General features: G+C 35.8%; 1 protein-coding gene and 1 long non-coding RNA gene across 2 annotated transcripts in view; both read left to right on the top strand.

Moving 5' to 3' along the window:
- The window catches only part of LOC102805317 (AP-5 complex subunit beta-1-like), a 158,826-nt gene that overhangs the window by 39,116 nt on the left and 91,992 nt on the right, over positions 1–27,718 (top strand). Inside the window, exons 5-9 of the mRNA XM_085504580.1 lie at positions 5,744–5,821; positions 5,922–6,035; positions 21,712–21,769; positions 26,162–26,331; positions 27,453–27,527. Of these exons, the coding sequence (XP_085360706.1) occupies positions 5,744–5,821; positions 5,922–6,035; positions 21,712–21,769; positions 26,162–26,331; positions 27,453–27,527 (495 nt within the window). The remainder of the gene's footprint in view (positions 1–5,743; positions 5,822–5,921; positions 6,036–21,711; positions 21,770–26,161; positions 26,332–27,452; positions 27,528–27,718) is intronic.
- On the top strand, positions 4,229–4,716 carry LOC144355710 (uncharacterized). The gene is made up of 2 exons (XR_013421281.2): positions 4,229–4,506; positions 4,629–4,716. It is a non-coding gene; the product is annotated as an uncharacterized LOC144355710 (long non-coding RNA).

Below are 27,718 nucleotides of genomic sequence, written 5' to 3' on the forward strand. Positions count from 1 at the left end.
CTTTTTCCTAGAGAATGCTACCCTAGGGTATTTCTTTTGGACCTGGGTATTTTCTCTAGTAGTAGTTTCGTTTGGGGCTGTAATCTGTAATTAACGAGTAATAAATGAAATTTATTATTTCCACAGATTTTCTGGTTGGTATGATTAGGTAAACAAACTGGTTTGTACAACCCTAATATTCTAGCAGTTACCAGCTTTTTTCAGATATGTGTTATCCAGTTTTGTTCAAAGTTGGTACAGAGACAGGTAATAATTGTTTACAAGTGCACATCGCGTTATACATGTATGTTGATCAAATTATTTATTTGGCTTTTCTGAGACATTTTATATTTTTGTATCCCACCCCCCTAAAATTGTTCCACATCAATTCTGAACAATTAATAACGGAACTTTATGTACAGCTCATAATGGACAAATTCATTTTTACACAAACCCAGTTCAATATCAGTTTTAAATTGTTTTCTGAGCGGGGGCTACGACATGACATGACGTGACATGCTATGTTTTGTAACTTGTCTATAAATAGTCTTATTTTTGTTGTACAAATGTATAACGTTCCAGTCGTGAATTTTGTATTCGGGCTGATACCAAAAGTGTTTCAAAGTTAAGAACGATTTGACATTGACATTGTGTTCATTTCACAACAACTTTGTCAGAAAATGCAGATTCAAGACAATGCATCAAATTGTGTTATTTGCTTCCACAGTAAAAATGGCTAGAAAGCGGCACATCGAAAGGTCAATTTCAGTTAGTCACCTGCTATGAGATTCGCGTCCATGATTACATTATCTCTATGTCGTGGGTCACGACGACTAGTTTGACACTAAAAATGAAAGAAATGTTGAGTTTTTTGAAATTGTGCACAAAATTCAGAAATGACGGTGTACAGCTGCAAATTTTAGTAATGGTTGTTACTAATTTCTAAATTGTCTAACACGCTTTGATATTAACATGACGTGACGTCTTCATTTGAGTTCAAACACAAGACAGGAAATGGCACAATAGAATGTACAATGATAAATTGCAATATCATTCTCAAGCCTGAATGAATGCGAACAATAGAAGGTGTGAATATTTTGGGGAGTGTTAAAATACTTTTCTTTTGGCCTTGTGTGTGTTTCCAAGGGTCATGAATGTCGGTTCCGGCACGAATATCATTTTAGTACGAATGGCCACAAAGACCATACCAAGAAAGTTATATGAATTCTTACTGAGATACATGCAACACAATTGGTCGAATTTGCCGTCATTGTCATTTCTAGGGATCGTGTGATCATGGAGTTCATTTCTATTTCATTTACCATCGTTTGCTGCGTTATTTTCAGAATACGCTCAATTTCATTTCAAACAACTAGGGATTTTGCTGGCTAGTACTCTTTGTAGTAACGTTTCAAATTTGCGAACACAATTTTCTTTGTCTTTGTTGAACCATACAGTCTATGGTTAAACCCGCTATGTGGTACTTGGCAATGCATTAGGAACTGTGTAAATGTTTGCGAAGACTAAACTGACGATCCATGTTTTAGTGCATCCACTCACGTATCATTGATCGACAACAGTTACTTATTGAAACTTAGCAACGCATTGGTTTACCAGTTCATGTCGGGACAGCAGAGCTGTTCATATTACTAATTGTCCCTCGTCGTCCGTGTCAATGTTTTACTTTCTCGACTTCTTCTTGAAAAATACAAGCCTGAATGATTTGATACTTGGGTAGACCTCTCTTAAATTTGTTCATTTCATGATGATATCTTCAATTGTCTAATTTTGGTGAATATTTTGTTATTTTGGGTAAAAAGTGATATTTTTGACTTCTTGTTAAAAACCACAGGTCCAATTGCTTTGATATTACATATCTAGGTACTACATGTGGACCTTTCTCAGATTTGTTCATTTCGTGATGATTTTGTTCTTCAATTATCTAATTTTGATGAATATTTTTGATAAAAAGTTTTATTTTCATATTTTTGCTGAAAACAGCACGTCCGATTGCTTTAATACTATACATATTGTTCATTTTCTGATGATATCTTCAGTTTTTTAGTTGAAATGTGCATTGATAACAGCGGAGTTATCTCAGCCGACAGGCTGCTAGTTTAATCTCATTTTTTTTTTTTTCATTGCTATACCTTTATTGTATTTTATAATCAAAGTCCCATAGAGGATATGATAACATACAGATGATTATTATTATTATTACATCTACTGTTTACTGCAGCGATAATAATAATCCCTATTGTTTAGAAACCTATTTATACTTGGCTCACGATGACCCTTTTCTGAATTTGTCTGTAAGCTTGTATTTTGTTATCAGCTTTCATTTATAAATGTAAAATAATATTTGCCTCTTACTATCATTTGAATTTTTAAATATATTTTACTAGAAATTTCCCGGAGTATGTCTCGTTTTCCATAGTCTATGGTGAACGTGAGAAATACACCAATAGTGCAGTCTCTCGTTCAGGTATATTTATTCACTCCAGCTTTGTGGTAGAGTGTCTCACAGTTCTTTGCGTGAAGTTTTGCAGGCATCCATAGAACACTGTTCAAAATTTTGAGGGCGCAATGCACTGGTGTGACGTTATCATTATAGGCTGAGTTGGAACCTTTGTTTTGATAGTCACTAACAAATTAAACACTATGTTTTTAGTACGTACAGAATATGGTAGTATAACATATATCTCTATTACTGGTAAAAATAAAACAATAACCGAACTTGATGAAACTGTGAAATGTTGAATTTCACAATCGCATTAGTATTTCACACTACTACTATCAAAATGCTATATGCCCACTTGACTTTTATTCACTGAAGTGGCGAGCCCTTGCACCAATCCCACTGCTAGTTTATTAATCCAGAAACAAGATGTTCCTTTTCCATCGTAGTTATTGAATGTCTGACGTTCAGGCTGATCTCAAAAACTCCCCTGATATGTTCAGCCCCATCTCACCTTCACCTAGTCAAAGTTTATTTGGAAGTTTTGATAGATCTCACCTGCAGTTTTCAAGCTTCTCGGATCACCAAAAAATATGATCCTTAGTTACAACAGTAAATCGTATGCACAAGGAAGTCATGGCTACATCAAAACTGACAGAAGAAACCATGCTATTTAAGAAACCGAAATCAAGTCACTACAAGAAAATAATATCAATTTTTAGAAGTTCTGAAAATCAGCGTGCCAGATTGACTCTGCAGTATTTGTAAGTTGTGTTTAATGTTCAGTAGATGTAGCGTGCTTAGCTGTGTCATTTCCGCCATGCATTACAAAATCATTGTCAGTTATTCACACTTCATACTGTTTCATTGTACATGTACCTATTACAACTTGTATTCAGTGGATTGATTTTGATTATATATACTTGTAAATCATTATATATGCAATTTTATTTTATGTGTCAAAAATGTAAGCATGCGAAATTTGAAAATAGATGTCCGATCTAAATAATTGACCTCTTATCCCCCAAATTACTAGTAATTCATGGTGACGCCATATAATGTCAATTGTTCCATGCTTTTGACTGATCATTCATTGCTATCTGAGGGCTCTACTCAAATTGACAAAGGGCTTGGCTGTTCAGCAATTAACCTATACAGGCTAGGGGTGTAAAGTGGATGTTAGACTTGAATACAGTCTCTTGTTTATTTTTTAATTAAATAAAATATGGTAGTGTATAAATGACGAAATTGGTAACCCATCTTTCGCAGTAACCCTCCTTTCGTTATTTACATGCTACCATTCCCATTCCCAAAACGTTGCCTAGACCAATCACTAACGAGTATAGATTGAATTTTAGGATTAGCACCTCTGTTTCCCACCACGCTGACCAACTTTTCCCCACGCTAACAAAATTTTTTTTTGTCTTCTACTAACTTCCTGATCTGGTTTGTCTTTGAGAATGAGACTGTATACAAGTCTAAGTGGATGTAGTCATAAAGCACTAACATTTATACCAACTTGCATTTTAACAACAGTTTTCTGTGGCATAATATTTTAGGGAAACATTAAAATTTTGTTTATTTTTCTTTAATGTGTCCACTTTTGTTCCAGCTACACCTTGCGTGCATTTTTTAAACTTGGTGATTGGTTTGCATTTCATTTTCAACATAATTTATGGAAATACAGTATACGAAAAATATTAGAATAATGTCTTATTAGTATATTTATAACTGTTTTGTAAAAAAAACATAAGTTATTACTACCTTGGTTAGCACGTTTTGATTTCGAGCGGGGGGAGGAAGGGTAGGTTTGAATCTCATTGCCCTCTGTTGATTCGGTAATATATTAAGTAAAAACTGTCCAGGTCACCAAACATTATAATACAACACCTTTTCCAGTTCAAATTTGCTCGACAAATCTCAATTAAACTATTAAATATTCTATTTTAGTTACTGTTACCAGAAAATGACTGAGAGAGACGAGAAGTTTTTTAGACAGCTTGGAAAAAACAAAGAAAGAACCAAAAGTACTAGGACTAAAGAACAAGTAAAAATCAAGGACGAACCAAGTAAGTGTTAATATTTATAGTTTTTGTAATTTTAAATTTGTTTTATTCATTGACAAGCTTGTTAAAAATAGTAGTAATAATAAATATAGTGTTAGTTGTTAATAATATTTCTATCATTTCAGCTGATGGAATGCCGAGACAAAGAAGTTAAAGAGGTAGAAAAGAGATGTGGGAGATGGTGACAAAAGATGTGCACATTATGATGAGGAAGATGGTGAAGAAGATGGGGAAGGAATGTTCATTGTGAGGTCTCCAACATTCAGGTCATGGACACTGAATGACTTAATTTTGGATTTAGACAACCAAGTGACCAGCAGGCAACCAACCCACAGGGTCCAGATATAAGGAGGACCAGCATGTACCCGTCAAACCCTCCGTGATTGTCCTATGTTTTGATGACCAACATGATTTTTTCTTCGAAATCTGAAATTTAAATCAAATATACCAACCTCTGTGATTCAATGTGATTTCATTTTTGAATGGCTATGGTTCATGACAGTTAATTTCATCATGGCAAGTAAATACATAGATATTTCAAATTGGCAAAAACTTTATACATTTGGAAATATATACATAAAATTCCTACCCAAATAGACCCTTTCAATATTTATTGTATTGTTATTACAAATAAATACTCAAGCACTTTAATCACAAATGTCTGTCTTACATTAATTGTAATACATTGTCTGTGTACATTAATGTGCATACTGTATACTTCCGGTCTGCGTAAATATACTGCTGTGTATATTTACGTATCAGCATGTTCTGAATGTGTGAATATACGCTGCGTATTCCCAGTATATGCACACATTGAATGTATGTGTGTGTGTGTGTGCGCCGATTAATGTATATCTTTGAATTTCGGGAATATATGCGTGCGAATGTGCAAATATACCCGCCGTGTATCAATGATTTTGCCCAGTGTACAGCTCAGGTCTGTGTTCCATGGAAGCAAGTCTGACTGCCCTGTTATATACTTTGATGCTTATGGGTATTGCATTGTGCTATCAGCTTGTAAATAAACTTCTGTAAACAATGAATTTCTATGCAAGAGGACTCATTAGCATAGCCACACCTCCAATAAACACTTGCCCTGGGCAAGTGAATTTGAATTGGGCCTTTACGTGCATAGGACCTGGTCATCAAACACAATGTGGTTCAACGATTTTGATCATTTAACTTGATTGTTCAACCATGCTGTACTGTTAATACTTATAAATAAATAAATATTTTTCAGGAATTACTGGTGCGAAAATTAGAACACCTTTATGCCATGACACAGCTGGAGAACACTTGCGTCTTGCAGAGTTACATGGTAAATAGGGGAACTTGTAAGACTCTGGATCTATTCGTTTAACTTTGTAATAATGTATATAAGCAGATCTAAATGTAAGTGTTAATTCTGTTTATTGCAGTCTCTTTTCACAACTGTTTTGAAGCATGGTGTGATTTCTCTTGTCAACAGTGGTAATCAACTGGCAGATAATGAATTAATAGATTTATTGTGCCACAGGAAAGAACCCTTGAAGGTATGCAATTATAAACATCATGCTCAAAATGCAGTCACACCTCATGTGTATATTTAAACATATAATTGCACTGTAAGCAAGCCTTGCATTTTTAACATGGCCTCTACTGAGCACAGTTATACAGGTGAGCTATGCAATTCAAACATCTTTAAAACAGTATGAATTTGGGAAGTCATAATTAGCTTTTTTGATTGATTGATTGATTGATTGATTGATTGATTGATTTATTTCACCAGAAAATTATGTATACAATAATTGAGATATATAAAGGGGAAAATTAATATACAAGGTAATATGTACACAATTTGAATAATTCTGGTGTGAACCATGAAAATAGTTAAGCAGAACTAGTCGAATTCATGGCCCTATCACTTAAAATAAATAACTAGTATGACAAGAAAATGGTATGGTAACATAAATGAGTAAGTTCTTAATCAGAAAAAATACTTGAGTAAATTAAATATCTAAGTTAAAACAAAATAGCAGTAAGTGGTATGCATCATTTTGACGACAGGATGCTCACTGTGACAAGAGCAATTTTTTCAGTGCTGTTTTAAATTGGTTTCTATTGCGTAAACCTTTTACTTGGACAGTAAGGGAACACCCTAGGGTAGCAGTCCTCATGCGAGGCCCGATTCGTCCATTCTCTCTTGTTTCCGCTACAACGGGTGCAGATAATTTTTTCAGCTCAGCTGCTATGCACGACAAGAGGACAGGTTACAGTATTGCTGATCTATAAATCTAGTGTGGGTGATCAACTCAATCACGGTAAAGGCTTTCCATTATTAGGGACCCCATTTTTTACCTGTTTTAGTTGAATTGCTGGCTCGTTTTTTATATTCGCCAGATTCTGAGTTCTCGCGTGTTGAATTTTCTTGTTTTTTCACAATCTCATTGCGTCCTTTTTTCCATAAAAATGTCTATAATAATATGTATAATGCCTAAATCGCAAAAAAAAACACGAAGAATGTCCCAACACAGCAGTCGGGACATAAGACATGCTCATTCTGCTTTATTAAGCAAATGCCTGTTTGGGACCAGCATATGTGTTGCCATTCGTGCCTCGGCTGTGTCAGAGACTCAGGGTTCTGCCTAGAGGGTCTCTGCGATCAATGGGACCCGACAACATGGTTGCATTGCGAGGCGAGGTGCAAAGCTGAAGGCAAGCGATTAAAAGCTGGTATAAATCGCGAGCACCGAGGTGGTATCGGTACGACCTTTAGGGACTGACCCGATTCAATCCACCGAGACTTCATCGGTACCAACGCAGCCTGAGTTGCTTGCGCATTCACAGGGACAGGCCCTGTTGCCTTCCGTTACCGGTACTAGTCAAGGTGACCAAATAAAAAGCTCTTCCATGGTGAAGAGATGGCTTGGAAGGCCTGGTTGTGTAATCTTCAGCAGTCTCAGGGTATGACGCAGGAGGACCTAGGGGGGCGTACAAGTCGGGTGGGTGGGCATGGGCTGAGATACTGCCTGTTTCTTCGCTCCCAGAGCTAAGGTCAGGTGTGTCCCATCTCCCAGTGGTCTCTTCTTTAGAAGATCAGTGGGGGGACAATTCACATCAGTGGGAAAGGGCGTGTCCACTTCTTTATATAAGGGGGGCCTCTTCCTGGAGCAGATCGCCTTACGCGTCCTCCGTAATCCCCACACCCCCCTCAAGCTCAGGCTGACCAGGCATCATTTCCTGCGTCTTACCAAGCTGCGCAGATTGCCCCCACTTGTGACTCTGCAAGCGTAGGGACTCCAGTGTTGGTACCTCTGTACAGGATGGTATGCAACCCTCTTATTTGATGCAGATACCACTCTCCCAACAAGAAAGGGGCAGTGATAACCGCGAGACTTTTGTTTTGTACGGGGCCGGTGGTAATCAAAACCCCGGAGGGAAGAGTCGCCTTTGGTCCTGTTCATATCGGCGCTCTCCTCTCCTACTGCTGGCGTGAAGACCACGCCCGCTGGCCAACTTCCCTTGGCACCTCGTGTGACTCAAGCTATAGAGAGAGCGATGGAAGGGGCGATTGGTACCCTTTGGGAGAAGGACAAACAGCTTGAACCTGGTTTTGGAGCGGTCATGTCCCATGCCTTCCATAGGATGAATCGATACCCCATTGGGGCTACGCGAACTGTTGATTGGTCCCTGGTGTGGGACACTCATGCAGTCTATTCCACAGGTTCCCCACTCCGACCCCGTTACCCATACCTTCGTTAAGGCAGGTTGTGCGGATCGGGATGGCCACGTTGCGTGGTCATTTGACTGGCACCAGAGCCTACTAGTGCATCAGGCTTTACGGGCGGAACTTAGACCCAACGGCTTTCCTTGGCATTAGAGCGTCAGCTCACCTTGCTAAGTTTTGACCATCTGAGTGCTCAGCAATGAACCTCGATCCTCGGGCAGATGGGCTGCGCAGAGAGTCGGTATGTGCGATATCTTGCAAGTTCATACTGCCCTCTTGGCAGGACCGGTTTTGGTTGAGCGAGAGGCAGGTCTGAGTCTGTGCGCCTATTCTACTCCAGCGGGAGACGAGTTTGATCGCCTGCGGAGAAGGCCTTGGGGGTGTGATGGGCTATGTCATGGCCGGTTAGCAGATGCAGTGAGCAGTTTGGTGGTTGCTGAGGATCAGCGTATCAAATTGAAGCAATCGTCCCTGTTGACCAAGGTAGCTAGTCCTTCTGGTCAACAGTTCAAATCAAAACCGCAAAGTGGCTCAGGCAGTAAGTCCTCCGCTCAGGGCCACAACCAGCAAGGATCAAAGCACATGGTCTCCTTCGAAGGGGCAGAAGAAGACTAGTATCGGGAAGCGTCAGAAAAAAAACAGATATCGTGGCTTTGGTGGTGGGCGTTCTGACACTTCTAGGGACCTGGGTGCCGCGAAGTCTCTTTGAAGGTTTCGCCGGCTGCCTGGACATGGATGGTGGTACGACTTTAGGTCTCCAGTCCTAGCCCTCAGTCGGCTGAACGGATTTGTGGAACTCAAGTGCTTCTGGATAGAAACACCAAAGCTTTGGTACTTCTGTCAGTGCACTCGGGCAATTGGCTGTGTCGCTGGACTTGAGCAATGCTTACTTCCACATTCCCATTCACATCTCATGCATCCAGATTCCCATTACAGGGCAACGTTTACGAGTTTACGACCTAGCTGCTACACCGGTCTTGACGACTGGTAAATACACAACCGAGACAGAGAGGTGTTAGTGGAGCGCGTACGATTGACGCTATGCTCCTCCACGAGTTGGGCTTGTAAATAAATATAGCCGAGTCCAACCCAATACCGTCCCACAGCCTTGTTTTTGACTCCCGTGTGTGAAGCACAAAAACGGAGTCTTTGCAGTTAGTGTGTCTGTCTGTGTGTGTGTGTGTGTGTGTGTGTGTGTGTGTGTGTGTGTGTGTGTGTGTGTGTCTGTTCTACTGATATCTCAAGAACCATACATTGATTTTTGATGAAACTTGGTGCATAGATGTTCTGGGCCAATGCGCAGATTTGATTAGGTTTTGGTAAAAATCCATGCATATTAATTACCTAATTTGCATGACAATTAGCTGATTTTTAGCTGTTCCATGACTGTTCCATTGATATCTAAAGAACCACTCATTGGATTTTGATGAAACTTGGCACATAGTTGCTCCAAACTAATGCGCAGATTTGATTAGTTTTGGGTAAAAATCTGCAATATTAATTACCTAATTTGTATAATGACTAATAAATTTTCTGCTTTTCCACTGATATCTCAAGTACTAATCATCACATTTCAATAAAGCTTGGTACATAGATGTCATAGGACACTGCACAAACCTGATAGTTTTTAGGGTAATATGAGTACATATTAATTACCTAATTTGCATAATTAATTATTTTCAGCTTTTGATATTTCAAGTAGTAATCATCACATTTCAATGAAATTTGGGACATAGGTATCATAGGACACTGCACAGACCTGTTAGTTTTTAGGGTACCGGTAATATCAGTTAATATTAATTACCTAATTTTCATAATTAATTAAATTTCAGTTTTTGATATTTCAAGTAGTAATCATCGCATTTCAATGACACTTGGTACTTAAGATTTTAATGAAACTTTTAAAGAGAACTATGCAGAGACCCAATTAGTTTTTGGTAAATATTTATGCTTATTAATCACCTAATTAACATAATTAATTAACACTGATATCTCAATTACTGATCATCACATTTGAATAAAATTTGGTACATAAATGCTCTAGGACAATAGACAGGCCTGATTAATTTTGGGTTAAAATTTGTTCATATTAATTCTCTAGTTAGCATAATAATTCATAATTTTGTTGTTCTGTTCATATTAGTTACCTGATTTACATAATTAGTTTTCAGCTTTTCCATCAATATCTCTTGTACATGTAATTTTGAATTAATTTTTAATGTGTCTTCAATACTCTCAGCACACGGGAGTCCTTTCTAAGCTTTCTTTGATTCTGCATATGCAGTTCGACACAAGGGCTTATACCAGAGTCAGCTGGCGCACACGTGATAATAAAATAAATAGGATATTTACTATATTGGGGCCGCCATCTTGAATGCAGCATAAAGTTGTGAAACGCGTTTTTCAGATTCTTACAAATGCCAATCTTTCACAAAAATACGATCTGTTGGGGTTATATTAAGCCAACCAATAACAAAATTAAGCCAAATTTGGCGTTTTTGTGTGAAAAAATCCCTTGCATACGGGAGAAGCCTTTTTTACCTTGCCCGTACCATCAAAGATGCAAGGGAAAGGTATATTAAGGGAAAGATTTTTGTCCGGCGTTGTCGTTGTTGTTGTTGTTGTTGTTGTTGTTGTTGTTGTTGTTAATAATTGTTATTGTGTGCATAATAACTTTATTAATTCTATTCCAATTGATCAGTATAAAGTCTTCCCTGAGTTTGAACAACAGATGTTCTGTATGAAAATATCATGCAAAAATTGAGAAAATCTGATAAAATATTTTGACTGTTACTACTTGACTGATCACTGGTGATACGCATCAAAGGTCACTGATCTCAGTGGAAATATGCATTGTTGTATGTATGTTGTATGAAGCAAATCATTTATCTTGTAATAATATCTTTGATAATGTATCTCCCAAATCCCATGGGAATACTATACTGCGTTTCAAACCAACTCGTGGAATGATTTTTTGCACAGTCTGATGCACATTTGCAAACCAACCAATAAAATCTTTACAGAAAACAAGATGTCGGAAAATCAATATAAGCACTCCTATGAACTGGGTTCCAAACTTTGATCAAGATCTGAAGCTAATAGAAAATCTGTTTAGTTCAAAATTATCAAATAAAAAAAAATACATAAAAAATACTTAAAAAGCAAAATGTTGCATCCACATTTTGAAAAGAAAATTGTACTAAAATATTATGTATTCTGTATTTGACAAACAGTTCATTCGACAAATGAAAATTCACAGGAATTTGTTTCAGGTATTAGAACAGAATGATAGAGCTTTTATAATACTAATTGAAAATGCACTTCAAAAACAAAGATTGCAGTGTTTGAAGATGTAGATTCTCAGGAGGCAACAGTACTGTTGACTTCTCTCCCCAATGGACACCAACTAACTATTTAAGGTAGAGATGCAGTTTATTTGGCTTGCTTTTTTATTGAGTAATTAGACAATGAAGATGGTATTATATATCCAACATGTTATATATTTTCTGAAAGCTTATTATACAAACTTTGTAAAACTTGTCTTTATTTTAAATATCCAGAATGCGTTTTTGATTTTGGATCAAAAATATGCTTTTTTGGACAAAAGTGGTTTAAAAAAAATTAGCTTAAAAACTTCAAGTCCGTTTGTGGGTAAAATTACATCACTGGATACCTTGGTATACTACTAATTCAAATGCGTCCACTCATCTCTCTAACGGCTTTCAAAGTCGCACAGCATGACCTCAAAGTTCACTCTTTTCTATTTTTGCATAATTTATATATCCATGTTAATTGCGGACTTGTTATTTTTGTTCCACTCGCCGTAATAAACTGTCCGGACGCATTTTGAAGGGGGAACACCTTGTCAATAATGTGTGAAATTTTCGAGGCAAATGGCCAAATCGTCTATCAGCTATTTTAATTTAAAACCCAAGAATTCACCAAAAACAGAAGACGAGAAAAAGGCTAATTTGCATATTTGCGCGTTAAACCGGGAATTACTGCTTTGTCATACTTTCTAGACCATTGAAATTGAAAGTTAACGTATAGACATAGACATTTTATGTAAAATCGTTGGACCAGAACAACTGCTCTTGAATATATAAATCAGAAACACGTCATTCATACCAGTGTTTTGGTGGGGTCGGTAAAAACACGCGTCAATGCCCAGTAAACATTACGTCATCTCATGAATTATTAAACAGGGGGCGGTCCTAGGAAGGTGACCTTTTATCACGATCAAAACATCATGGCTTCTCTTCGATGTATTTTCAATAAAAAATCTACGAGTATTTCAGAGCCTATGGTTTACCGTGAAGAGTACAAAGTGGGATATTAAATTATTTATCCTCGATGATTTTTATGTAGTATTGAGAACCAACTCCAGGAAGCGAACGCACAATAATGAATAATCGCGTAATCCCAGAATCGAAACGCGAGGCACAGAAGTTTTGTTCAGCGTTTCCAATCCCATTTTTCCCACTACAACATATTTGTTTAAAGAAATATTTGAATTCTGTTCGTTTTTTAAGGAGGCAATTTTTTATTTTTTCCCATTTTGGTAACGCCTTATTCAGGGATTTTCTAAGACAGTCACAGACAATCAGCGCACGGATGTACGTTCAAAACATGCTTTTGTACTACCGGCAACGGTCGCCTGCAAAAAGAGAGCTCCTGCTCCTAACGTAAAAGTTTTAAAATTTCAACCAGTTTTAAATAATTTGTGTTGGAAATCTTATGTGTTTTAAGAGTGCAAACTTAAGGTGCATTTTCGAGCGGTCGAATTTTTCTGAATAGAAATCAGCAAATGAAAAAAATAGGAGTGCTAAACAGTGTGTTCGTTAGTTTAAAAAAAATGGAATGTCCGTCAAATTGACGTAAACTTCCCCATTTTTCACGGAAAAAGCAAAGGTCGTGGCCGAGTTGCAGGCTAAAAAACTCAAAAATCAAAACAAAATCATCAATCAGTAAGTATTATGACAAGGAAAACAAAACATCAGACACTGAGAAGCGGTCAGCGCGTCAAAAGAGTTGTTAATGTATCAAGTTACCTCTCTGTGATTTATTTTTCATTGAAATTATTTGCTTGTTTTCAATTAATTTTAGCGTACCTCTGCAATTTATTTTAGCATTGTCAGTTGTTTGCTTCATTGAATTAAACGGAGTTTGTCCGGTTGCAAACAAAGCTGTTTCGCACCAAAATTAGCGAATGATCGGAAAGTTTGCATCTCCCCGACCCAGTGCAATATATCCGGTTAGAATCAAAGCTCACGTGTCTTTTATTTTAGGGACCAGATTCTGCCGTAAATTCGGGATGGGATTTAGAAAAAAATAAAATAGGACTTTTAAGGTGTATTTTGGCGTCATTTTCGGACATTTCAATCATTCCTGATGCCTAAAATAGAGTCTAAGTTTTACCGTAGTCATTGACGCCTATTCAAGAGTATGATGTTTATTGTGACTAGCGTGAATGGGTAAGCTTCGTTTCGACAATAAGCTGTTATCACTGTAAACAATGTTAAATTATTCTTCACATGCTCAGTTTATTTTTTGTGAACAATTATTTAAAAATAAAATCTCTCAGTCAATCAGAAACTCGGATTCACGCCTTCAGGGAAAGTCACGTTTGGACGCTCACATCGATTTTGTTTTTCGTTCGGCGGGCTGATGCCTTCAGTGTAGCTTTTGCCTCTTCCGACATAGAAATCATCTGAATCTTCTTTCTACCTCTCTTTCTTTTCACACCACGCATAATGTAATGATAAAAATTAGGAAAAAACGCTGAGGAAATATAATGTTTGGTTTGCTAGCGAGCGATAACTAATTTGAGAATAATTGCACATGCGCGTGAATTGAATGAACTATGACCCGTACAATCTCGATTTGCATATTGTCAATCAAAGGTCCTGTTATTTGATTACTCATGCAAATTAGGCAATTGGACATAAACATTGCCACGTGAGAGTGTTTTTTATTTTTAATCAGAAAATAACCAGCAATTTTAACGGTGTTCTAATAAGAATTCATTGGTCAAATTTTCACAGAATGTTCTTTAGATAAAAATCTATATAAAAAACGAAAAAAACTATTTTTGATTGAAATTCACAAATAAACTGCATCTCTACCTTAAGTTGATTTGCATACAAAGCAGAGCTTGCAACATGATAGCTATTCATAAAGGGTGTTTTTTTTTTACTTTTCATATAATACAGTAGTCACACAATGAATATAATAAGGCAGTTCATATTTGTCTCAGTGAATCATTAATTTTTGACAGACACCTGTATAAAATACTTGGACAAAAGCTAAGATTTTCTGTTATCTTGCATGTTTTATGAATCTATTCACGTCTAAATGCAGCACTTTTTTTCTGCGATGAGGCATTTGTTTTTATACTAAAATATCTGAATTACTTTGAATAAAGCTGGAAATTATGTCCCTTAAAATAATTAAACAAATTAGGCACCAATGTTTTTTTAAGATATTTACATCTATCAAGGAGGACATTCGGTAGACTGATTCCCCACTATTGGTTCAACCCCAAAACTTGTTTGTATTCAAAATTTATTATGATAATGCATATTTATATTGAAACAAACTATGATACATGTAAAGGGAATAATATTATACAACAAAGGGCAAGGTGACCAGAGTTTAACTATGTTTTCTAGAGGGAATGTTACCCTATGGCGTTTTTTGTGGACCCGGGTATTTTCCCTAATTGTTTTCGTTCAGGGCTGTAATCTGTAATTAAGCCTAACAAGTAATAAATGAAGTTTATTATTTCCACAGACTTTCTGATAAGTTATGATTAGGTAAACAAACAGGTTTGTACAACCCTAATAATATCAAGCATTTCTGGCATTTCTAGATGGATTTTGTTTAAACTTGTAACAGACATTAGACATTACGGGTTCCTGATGCACGTCATTTTATTTTTCAGGCTGGCGGCCATTTTGTTTTAATGACTGGGAGTCTGACATGCTTTGATTATGTTAAAATTTTATATATTCGTTATACATCATGTTATAGGTATATACATGTATTCAAAATGACTGACTGGTGGCCATTTTGTTTTAGTTAATGTTGTTTCAGAGCAATATCTCTCAATATGGACAAATTCTTGTTTGACAATCAGATAGAAATGTCAATCATTTTAATGTTAAACAATCATCATAATCATATTCCTGACATGGTTATATTCCAGCTATAATACTGCATGCCTTGTTAATTTTAATTGTGACCACATTAATGTTGGCAAATCTGTTGATGTTCAGAAATATTTCATTATTTTAATTCTATAAATTTTCCTTATATAAAATAGGAGTCTGAGAAAGATGCAAAAGCAATCTGAATTTGAGTCAAAACATGTCACCAAAGCCCTGTATTGTGGTATTGCTTTTTATTTCTGACGGGAATTTTACTAATTATAGCCAGGAATTAATTTTTTTCTCCTCTAGTATTGTGCTATCTCACAGTTCCTTGAGGGACAGTAGCTGACCCAACGTCTTTTGTCAACAGCTCCCGGGAGAAACCGGTACTGAAACAGAAGGTTAACTTTTGTCACTGAAAGTTGTAGCAAAATAAGCTATAGAAACAATTTGTTTCTCATGTTGACTAGAAATGTCACTGTCATTGTAGTGTATTTTAGGATTTACTTGTTATTGTTTTTGCTTTACATCAACAAGGTCATTTAACAAATGGTTAGCCAATGACCACTGCATTTTGCAAGTTCAATATTTCTAAAGTTACAGAGATACTGTGCATCCTGGCCAAGATATTCTATGTATGTAATGTAATTAGTTTAATAATAAAATACATGCACAAGGATCTGACCCAATGCCCATATAAATCCTGTTCAAAGCTTGTATAAGCTATATTGGCTTACAACATACAGTGTACATTGTGTTGCGTGGCATGGCGTGGCATGGGTTTTATTTTGAAGACAAGCATCTGAATCAAAGGTTGGCCAGGGAAAATGCTCGGAAAAGGTGGTTAGCTACTCGGGTCAATTTTTCATTTCATGTTCTGTCATCTAATGCGAAGGACAATTTATTTAATTTCTCATTTTACTGATGTGTTCTTGACCATAGTTTCTTGTAAGTTGCACAAAACATGGCCAGATATGTACCATCTAGATTGTCATTGCTCTGGCGATCGGAATATGCAGTTGATTGCCAAAACTGAGCAGGAATTATTTGGGGGGAAATGGGGTGGGGCTGCTACGATTGACACAACATTTAGATTGACTGCAGTATTATTACTGTCACTCACACCTGAAATTAGTGTGAGAAGTGCACAATTTTCACAGTTTGGCAAGCTTTCATGTTCTCATCGGTATTGGTGATAATTTGTTTCTGCCATGTAGATAAATTTTCTCACAAATTTTTGTTGACCTTTGATAATTCTTACCACTTATCAGTGGAAATTTTGATTCTCGTCATTAAACTATTTTATTTCTAAATTCCACCAATCTGAAAACAAATTTTGGCCCACCGTTGACATAGCAACAGCCAAAAAACTGATTTTTGGATAGCTTCGTGCCAAATGTATCTACAAATTTGGGATAAAACACCTCAGATATAGCTCATTCTACTCAGCTTGAGTGTGGGCACAAAGTTACTATTTAAATTTTTGATATCTTTTTTTCGTTACCGAGAAATTTGACCCCAATTGGATAATTGGCCCACCGCTGCAACAAAAAAACTGATTTTTGAATACTTGCATATTTATTACCTCATTTGTATAATTAGTAAATTTTTTGGATTTTCCACTGATATTTCTAGTAATAATCATTACATACATTTCAATAAAACTTGATACATAGATGCTCCATGAATATTCACAGACCTGATTAGTTTTGGGTTAAAAATCAATGCATATTTAATAATAACCTTGTACCATTCAACAGATTTTGATGAAACATGGTACATAGATGCCCTGGGATAATATGCAAACCTGACTAGTTTTGGGTTGAAATCATTGTGATACAAGTACTGCTGCTGATAGGGATATGCAACTGGTGCTATAATTTTGTCTGACAAGATATATGACCAAAATATTAAGTCATCATTATATATGGTCATTATTTCATAATTTATAATTGTTAAACCATACATGTAGCTATTGGAACCCCCCTGATCATTGCTTGCAGTTATATTTTTAAATGCTGTATTTATTCTAATAGAAGTACATGTGTAACTTCATGTCTCCAATAGCTTCTGTCTAAGCTTCCTTTGATTTTCATTTTGAACAAGTGTATACATTTTTTTTTTAAATACTGTAAGGGGGTAATTATTCACTGGGTTTTAATTTAGCTTATTTTGCTGACTGGAAAATGCGCTAAATTAAAACCCAGTGAATATGTAAAATTTAGCATAGAACACATTATCTAAATGACGAAACCGTGAATTTAAAACCCACTGAAAATTAGTCATTTTACAGTATTTTTTGTGCCAGATGACAGTTCTGGACATTGAGTGTCACTGTTGTTTCTCCTGACATTTTTTTTCTATGTGCAAATTGCAAGTGCTAGTGCCGACACATAGTGTATACATAAGATCATGTGAGTTGCAACCCTCTGTGGTGTTCCAAACCCATCACGCACCTGACAGAACGATGTAGTTTTTCACTTCCCTGATGATTTCTTGTCGGTGCAAATCAAATTGCAGGAACGTCAGATAGTGACAGTCATCAAAGAGTAACCATTCACGGCAGAGTTTATTTGTTTGCTGACATAATGTGTGATAAGGTGCTGGCAAATTCACACCAAATGTTGTTGTTTAAAACAGTCTGTGATTCTTGCCGACAATGCAAACACGGGTTTGATTGAAGGTGCTACCATGACCACCAAAATGAATATTTATTGAAACTCATTACAAGAAGACTGGAGCTTTGCGAATTCACAGTATTGATCTTGCCAATGAGACATACATTATTTTGTCAGGCATTAGTGGTGTCTGATGCGGTGTCTGATGCCTTTCGGCCGGCAAGTGTGCCACTCACACCTATATGCAGGCCCAATGTGTACACTTCCTGCTGCATCTTCGCCAGTGAAGCTTTGCTTATTCAGTCATCACTTCAACTTTACACTGAGCATAATTTACTAGAATGGAAACGAAAAATAAGTAAATCATATTGATTGGAACATTGGCACAGTTCTAGAAGCCGTACCTACACACGAATTGGTGACGCCACCTTCAATCAGGGTCACTTCCTCGATATATACGAATTACAATAAAGATACTCAAGACATTACACATAAGGTGGAACAAATCACGTGTCAATATAATGATAATAACTGTAATAAATCCTAGTTTAACAGTTGAACAGAACGATCATATAGTCAGTGGGGTCACGCCAAGGGTCACGCACTTCGTTGCAAAATGGCCGTGTGGTTGAAACTGGGTCATGGCGTGACGGGTGAGGAAGACATCATTAAACAATCACAAAATTACAATAAAATGGGGAAGTGGTTGCATATTACAGTGTAGCCAACATGGGAAATGAAAAAACGCTCAATATAAACACCATGGGTTTGAATCCTACTAGATACACACTCGCCGGAACCAAAGCGATCGGAAACCAGCAATCGTTTGGCTTTCCTGTTCATCGGAACATTGAAGTAGTTAGCAAAATGAACACCACTCAATGACGAACGTCGTGGCATTGTACACAAGCGTGCCATCGCGATGAAATAAAATTAGGTTGGAAAGGCAGTGGGTTCGAGTCCCACTCGGAGCTACTGTAAAAACGTACCGGTAAATCAAATAAACTGAAATCCCACAAACCATAACAAGTAAACAGAGAATGTCGCGAACAAATATTAAACCTCACGAAACTCTACCATGCAAAAATGAATAAATAAATAATAAAATAACTTGCTCCTTAAACTGAATGACACGCAATTTGTTTCCAGATCGTGACAAGAGATAAACAGAAGACCCAAGACAAGGAAAGTTTTGTTAAAGTGTCGGTGACGTTCCCGATATTACGAAAACAATTCAGGCAACAGACAAATGTCTTCTGTGGGGTTGTTTCTATTTATACGATGTCTATGGAATTGTTGATTGAGGGTTCAAAGTCAGCAGTTAACATTTTGTTAGAAAGTTTCACAATTTAATCAAATATCTAATGATACCAGTATATTTATTTCATTAGTTTAATAACTTGCAATGGTGGAAGTTGATCAAACACTACTTCTTACACCTAAATAAGTATAAAATATTAGTCGACACATTTATTCTCTCAATTTAACAACTTGTTAATGGTAGAAATTAATTAAACACTGTGTTTACACCAAAATAAGTCTTAAATATTTGTCCACACATTTATTTTCACAATTTAACAACTTGTAATGGTGGAAGCTAATTAAACGTGACTTGTCTACACGAAAATAAGTATCAAATAATTGTCCATACATTTATTCTTTCAATTTAACAACTTGTAATGGTGGAAATTAATTAAACATGACTTATTTAATTATTTGACATCATTCCAACTTACCCACAGACAGTGCACAAGAGAGTATCATTATTGAGCTACGATTATTAACAGGAATGTGTCTCGGCATTAGGGTTAGGGTCGGGTCAGGTATGGGCAACGCAATTATTCACAGGAACGTGGCTTGGCATGAGGGTTAGGGTCGGGTCAGGTATGGGCAACGCAAATATTCACAGGAACGTGTCTTGGCATTAGGGTCGGGTCAGGTATGGGCCACACAAATGGCAAACACAAAATTTGCAAGATGTACATTAATGGGTTATGGCATGCATATAGTTTACACAAGGAGAAAACACCAAATTGGCAATATTATTGACAATTGTGATTCAATAATAGAAATATGTTGTACCGTATATCTTTATATATACACACACTATGTAGTCTCATCAAATGCCAAGACAAGCAGTCAGTCTATCGTGGTCTTCTGGGTCAGTTGTCTACATAGTGATCCTGACGACCTGGGTTCAATTCTCATCCCTGCCTGTCTTTTTCTCGCAAACACTAACTTGCAATACAGCTAAGTATGACAACAAACTATTCGTTTACATGACTGCCCACGTGGTTCAGTGAATTTGTTCACTGTCAGCAATGTTAGAGATCGCTGGTTTGAATCCAGTGGTTAGTACGATTTTTAAATGCTAGTGAGAACAGTGCTCCTATAAACTATAAAGGACTTAAATCCTATCACTTGTGTGAAGACGCTCATGGTACAGTGGACAAGACAGTGCGCTGGAAACTTAAAGATTGCAAGTTTGAATCACAGACTAGGCTGGACACTCCTATAAAAGATATGAAAAACGTTAAAGACATATACAGTGTCAGTATATCAAGAACTCAAGTCTCCCAAATAAAAGAACACAAAAATACGAGCTCACATGGAAGCCAAACATAGCCGACGAAGTGGACGTTGACGTACGAACATAGTTGACAGCTGCAAGTCACATGCAACAACAGACACGAAAATCATTGCTGCTCTCCAAATGGGGCCCTTCTTTTGTATTTACCCTCTAAGGATTGCTAATTCCCCTTTTCTATCTCTTGCCCCCAAAAATAATATATCGCCCCTTTTAGAATGTATTGGCTAATTAATGAATATTCATGAGCACAGAAACTGACACATCATGAACAAATTAGCATAATTTAAAAAAAATTTGCATAAAGTGTAGGTACGTCTTCTGGAATTCTGCCGGAACATTTTTAACAGCTATAATAAACAATGCAACAATTAAATCCCAAACTGATTTTAAATTGTATCAATTGGGGGTGTGTTCCAAATATAAATATTTCATTTCATCTCAATTACTTTTAATAAAAAAGTTATTGTACATTATATTGTTTTTGATGAATATCTACAGCTATGGTTTATACGGTCAATACCGTAGACGATTTTGGCCTGATAATCAACAAACATCACACGTCTGCAGGACAAGCAACCGGGAAAAAGTTACTGGTACTAGTTACTGGTGAAAGACAAATCATCACTCTCGGAATAACCATGCAATATAATGACCTGAACCATTTAAGCCACAATATAATCATAAAAACAATAGATGAATTTCTGTGCAATTGACAATGATTTTATCCATTTGTTTAATATCTAACAACAGTATAATCCGCCATTTTATTTGAATGTGTTTATGACTTGACTCTATAGTAGAAAGTCTGTGTTTCGTTGACCAGTCAGAGTAGGTCTTGTTGAAATCTTGTTACATAGGCATTGGTTCAGATGTATGTGGTGATTGTTAAAGAAAAGAATACTGAATCACAAGTACATTAAAAAAACAAAGGAAACATAAAAAACAATAACAAAAAACAAAATAATTTAATAGAATAGTAAAAATACAATAAAATATAACCTGTATTGGTGCTGTTTCATGATTTATGCAATAAAATTTAAAAAAAAATGACGAACATTGATTTTTACTTCACAGATTATAAAACATACATGCAGCTTCTACTTTCACCTACTCATCTTTATCCTGTTCGTTTTATTCCTACAGCCCTTGACACTACCAGATAATTTTGCACCTGAAATGTTCACACTTGTTAGAAAGGTGAGTATGTCTCAGATGTGGACTTTTGTTATTTTCATTTCATGCAATAAGTATGTATTGTATGTGATATGCAATGAAGAGCCATTTATGCAATAACCATGTATTGTATGTGATGAGCAATGAAGAGGCATTCATGCAATAACCATGCATTGTATGTGATGTGTAATGAAGAGCCATTTATGCAATAAGCATGTATTGTATGTGATGAGCAATGAAGAGCCATTTATGCAATAAGCATGTATTGTATGTGATGAGCAATGAAGAGGCATTCATGCAATAACCATGCATTGTATGTGATATGTAATGAAGAGCCATTTATGCAATAAGCATGTATTGTATGTGATGAGCAATGAAGAGGCATTTGTGCAATAACCATGCATTGTATGTGATGTGTAATGAAGAGCCATTTATGCAATAAGCATGTATTGTATGTGATATGCAATGAAGAGGCATTTGTGCAATAAGCATGTATTGTATGTGATGTGTAATGAAGAGCCATTTATGCAATAACCATGTATTGTATTTGATGAGCAATGAAGAGCCATTTATGCAATAACCATGTATTGTATGTGATGAGCAATGAAGAGGCATTCATGCAATAACCATGCATTGTATGTGATGTGTCATGAAGAGGCATTCATGCAATAACTGTGCATTGTATGTGATATGCAATGAAGAGGCATTCATGCAATAACCATGCATTGTATGTGATGTGTAATGAAGAGCCATTTATGCAATAACCATGTATTGTATGTGATGAGCAATGAAGAGCCATTTATGCAATAACCATGTATTGTATGTGATGAGCAATGAAGAGGCATTCATGCAATAACCATGCATTGTATGTGATATGCAATGAAGAGGCATTTATGTAATAAGCATTTATTGTATGTGATATGCAATGAAGAGGCATTTGTGCAATAAGCATGTATTGTATGTGATGAGCAATGAAGAGGCATTCATGCAATAACCATGCATTGTATGTGATGTGTAATGAAGAGGCATTCATGCAAAAACCATTCATTGTATGTGATATGCAATGAAGAGCCATTTATGCAACAACCATGTATTGTATGTGATGAGCAATGAAGAGGCATTCATGCAATAATCATGCATTGTATGTGATGTGTAATGAAGAGCCATTTATGCAATAAGCATGTATTGTATGTGATATGCAATGAAGAGGCATTTGTGCAATAAGCATGTATTGTATGTGATGTGTAATGAAGAGCCATTTATGCAATAACCATGTATGTGATGAGTAATGAAGAGCATTTATGCAATAACCATGTATTGTATGTGATGAGCAATGAAGAGGCATTCATGCAATAACCATGCATTGTATGTGATGTGTAATGAAGAGGCATTCATGCAATAACTATGCATTGTATGTGATATGCAATGAAGAGGCATTCATGCAATAACCATGCATTGTATGTGATGTGTAATGAAGAGCCATTTATGCAATAACCATGTATTGTATGTGATGAGCAATGAAGAGCCAATTATGCAATAACCATGTATTGTATGTGATGAGCAATGAAGAGGCATTCATGCAATAACCATGCATTGTATGTGATATGCAATGAAGAGGCATTTATGTAATAAGCATGTATTGTATGTGATATGCAATGAAGAGGCATTTGTGCAATAAGCATGTATTGTATGTGATGAGCAATGAAGAGGCATTCATGCAATAACCTTGCATTGTATGTGATGTGTAATGAAGAGGCATTCATGCAAAAACCATGCATTGTATGTGATGTGTAATGAAGAGGCATTCATGCAATAACTGTGCATTGTATGTGATATGCAATGAAGAGGCATTCATGCAATAACCATGCATTGTATGTGATGTGTAATGAAGAGCCATTTATGCAATAACCATGTATTGTATGCGATGAGCAATGAAGAGCCATTTATGCAATAACCATGTATTGTATGTGATGAGCAATGAAGAGGCATTCATGCAATAACCATGCATTGTATGTGATATGCAATGAAGAGGCATTTATGTAATAAGCATGTATTGTATGTGATATGCAATGAAGAGGCATTTGTGCAATAAGCATGTATTGTATGTGATGAGCAATGAAGAGGCATTCATGCAATAACCATGCATTGTATGTGATGTGTAATGAAGAGGCATTCATGCAAAAACCATGCATTGTATGTGATATGCAATGAAGAGCCATTTATGTAATAACCATGTATTGTATGTGATGAGCAATGAAGAGGCATTCATGCAATAACCATGCATTGTATGTGATGTGTAATGAAGAGCCATTTATGCAATAAGCATGTATTGTATGTGATATGCAATGAAGAGGCATTTGTGCAATAAGCATGTATTGTATGTGATGTGTAATGAAGAGCCATTTATGCAATAACCATGTATGTGATGAGTTATGAAGAGCATTTATGCAATAACCATGTATTGTATGTGATGAGCAATGAAGAGGCATTCATGCAATAACCATGCATTGTATGTGATGTGTAATGAAGAGGCATTCATGCAATAACTATGCATTGTATGTGATATGCAATGAAGAGGCATTCATGCAATAACCATGCATTGTATGTGATGTGTAATGAAGAGCCATTTATGCAATAACCATGTATTGTATGTGATGAGCAATGAAGAGCCAATTATGCAATAACCATGTATTGTATGTGATGAGCAATGAAGAGGCATTCATGCAATAACCATGCATTGTATGTGATATGCAATGAAGAGGCATTTATGTAATAAGCATGTATTGTTTGTGATGAGCAATGAAGAGGCATTCATGCAATAACCATGCATTGTATGTGATGTGTAATGAAGAGCCATTTATGCAATAAGCATGTATTGTATGTGATATGCAATGAAGAGGCATTTGTGCAATAAGCATGTATTGTATGTGATGTGTAATGAAGAGCCATTTATGCAATAACCATGTACATGTATGTGATGAGCAATGAAGAGCCATTTATGCAATAACCATGTATTGTATGTGATGAGCAATGAAGAGGCATTCATGCAATAACCATGCATTGTATGTGATGTGTAATGAAGAGGCATTCATGCAAAAACCATGCATTGTATGTGATATGCAATGAAGAGCCATTTATGTAATAACCATGTATTGTTTGTGATGAGCAATGAAGAGGCATTCATGCAATAACCATGCATTGTATGTGATGTGTAATGAAGAGCCATTTATGCAATAAGCATGTATTGTATGTGATATGCAATGAAGAGGCATTTGTGCAATAAGCATGTATTGTATGTGATGTGTAATGAAGAGCCATTTATGCAATAACCATGTACATGTATGTGATGAGCAATGAAGAGCCATTTATGCAATAACCATGTATTGTATGTGATGAGCAATGAAGAGGCATTCATGCAATAACCATGCATTGTATGTGATGTGTAATGAAGAGGCATTCATGCAATAACTATGCATTGTATGTGATGAGCAATGAAGAGGCATTCATGCAATAACCATGCATTGTATGTGATGTGTAATGAAGAGCCATTTATGCAATAACCATGTATTGTATGTGATGAGCATTGAAGAGCCATTTATACAATAACCATGTATTGTATGTGATGAGCAATGAAGAGGCATTCATGCAATAACCATGCATTGTATGTGATATGCAATGAAGAGGCATTTATGTAATAAGCATGTATTGTATGTGATATGCAATGAAGAGGCATTCGTGCAATAAGCATGTATTGTATGTGATGGGCAATGAAGAGGCATTCATGCAATAACCATGCATTGTATGTGATGTGTAATGAAGAGGCATTCATGCAAAAACCATGCATTGTATGTGATATGCAATGAAGAGCCATTTATGCAATAAGCATGTATTGTATGTGATATGCAATGAAGAGGCATTTGTGCAATAAGCATGTATTGTATGTGATATGCAATGAAGAGGCATTCATGCAATAACCATGTATTGTATGTGATGTGTAATGAAGAGGCATTTATGCAATAACCATGTATTTTACTTGATGAGCAAATGAAGGGGCCTCCATGCAATAACCATGTTTGTATAAGTTCTTTGGATGTACATGTTTAAATGATTGTTGGTCTTGCAATTCTTGCAATTTTCACACTTTCAAAATATATCTTTACATTGTATGTGTTCCCTTATCTCATTAATCCATTTTTGTGATGAATTTAAGAATTTTGAACATAACAACATCTTTCTTTGTTGCATGTATGTTTTCTAAGTTACTGTAAATGATATTTAATTTCACTGTTTTATGCTTACTGATTGGTTCCAATTTAAAAATTGTTTACTGGCAGGAATAGTGGTTTGTATGGTACATTTTCACATTTTATTTTAGAGGATTTTCTTTACTAATTTGGTTATACATGTAATTTTGTTTTACAGGAAATGTTTTCCATTGGACAATTGCCATCGAATGTTGACACAAAAGAGCTGAAAAGAGCCATATCATTTCTTATGGAAGCATTATCATTAATGACATCTTCTTGTCTCTTTTATGTTATGTTACAACTCATGGACTGCGTCTCACTAGTCCATGACCTTTCACCTGCAGTAAGTATATGCATATTGATTAGCTAATTATAAATATTAATTCAGGTTCTGTCTATGAGTTTATTTCTCAGACCACTCATTGAATTTTGATGAAACTTGGTTCATGGATGCTCTGAACTAATGCCAGGTTTTGATTAGTTTTAGGTGAAAATCTGTGCATAATAATTATCTAATTTGCATAATGATTAGTAAATTTTCAGCTTTTCTACTGATATCTCAACTACTAATCATAACTAATTTCAATGAAACTTGGTACCTACATGTCATAGGACACTGCACAGGCCTGGTAGGTTTTAGGGTAATATCAGTACATATTAATTACCTAATTTGCATAATAAATTCATTTTCAGCTTTTGATATTTCAAGTAGTAAGCATTACATTTCAATGAAACAAGGTACATAGATACTCAAGGACTATCCAGAGGTCGATTTTTTAGGATAAATATTTGTGCATATTAATCACCATTATTCACCATGCATAATTAATTAATTTTTGGATTTTCATGTTTATCTCAAATACTAATCATCACATTTTAATGAAACTTGTACATAGGTCCTCTAGGACTATGCAGAGAACTGATTTGTTTTGGGGTAAATAATTGTGCATATTAATAACCTAATTTGCATTATTATTTAATTTTCAGCTTTTCCACTGATGTCTCGAGTACTACTCCTCACCTTTAAATGAATCTAAACAGAGCAGAGAGCCAATTAGTTGTTGGTTCATATTTATGCATATTAATCACCTAATTTACATAATTAACCAATTTTCAACTTTCACACTGATATCTCAAGTACTAATCACATTTCAATAAAAGTTTGTTCATAGATGCTTTAGGACAATGTACAAATATGATCAGTTTTGGGTTAAAATCTGTTCATATTAATTCCCTAAATAATAATAATTCATATTTTTTTGGTTCTGATCACATTTCAATGAAACTTGGTACATAGATGGTCTGTTACATTATGCAGACCTTATCAGTTTTACACTCAAATCTGTTCATTTTAATTTTCTGATTTGCATAATAAGTTGCAGCTTTTCCATCAATATCTTAAGTACATGTACAAGTACTGAACATTTTTTCTGGCCCTTAAATATGTTTATATTTTATATGCAGATTTTTAAGAGTCGATTTATACAGTGTGTGTGTACTGCAGATTTCCCGTTATTTCATCTAGTCTTCTTATTAAAGGTAAATGCAATTCTAATGATTCATTTACTATTCCTATCTGATGATAATATTTACAAGTTCCACAAAATATAAATTCTCTAAAACATGCTTTCACTTTCTTGTTACTGTATGACCAAGCACACAATACAACAGTCACACAGGCGTAGATAATTCACCGACACAGAAAACACACCCTCCCAAGAGGTTTTTTA

This window comes from Saccoglossus kowalevskii, chromosome 10 (assembly GCF_978046115.1).
Source record: "Saccoglossus kowalevskii chromosome 10, keSacKowa6.1, whole genome shotgun sequence".
Taxonomy (NCBI): Eukaryota; Metazoa; Hemichordata; class Enteropneusta; family Harrimaniidae; genus Saccoglossus; species Saccoglossus kowalevskii.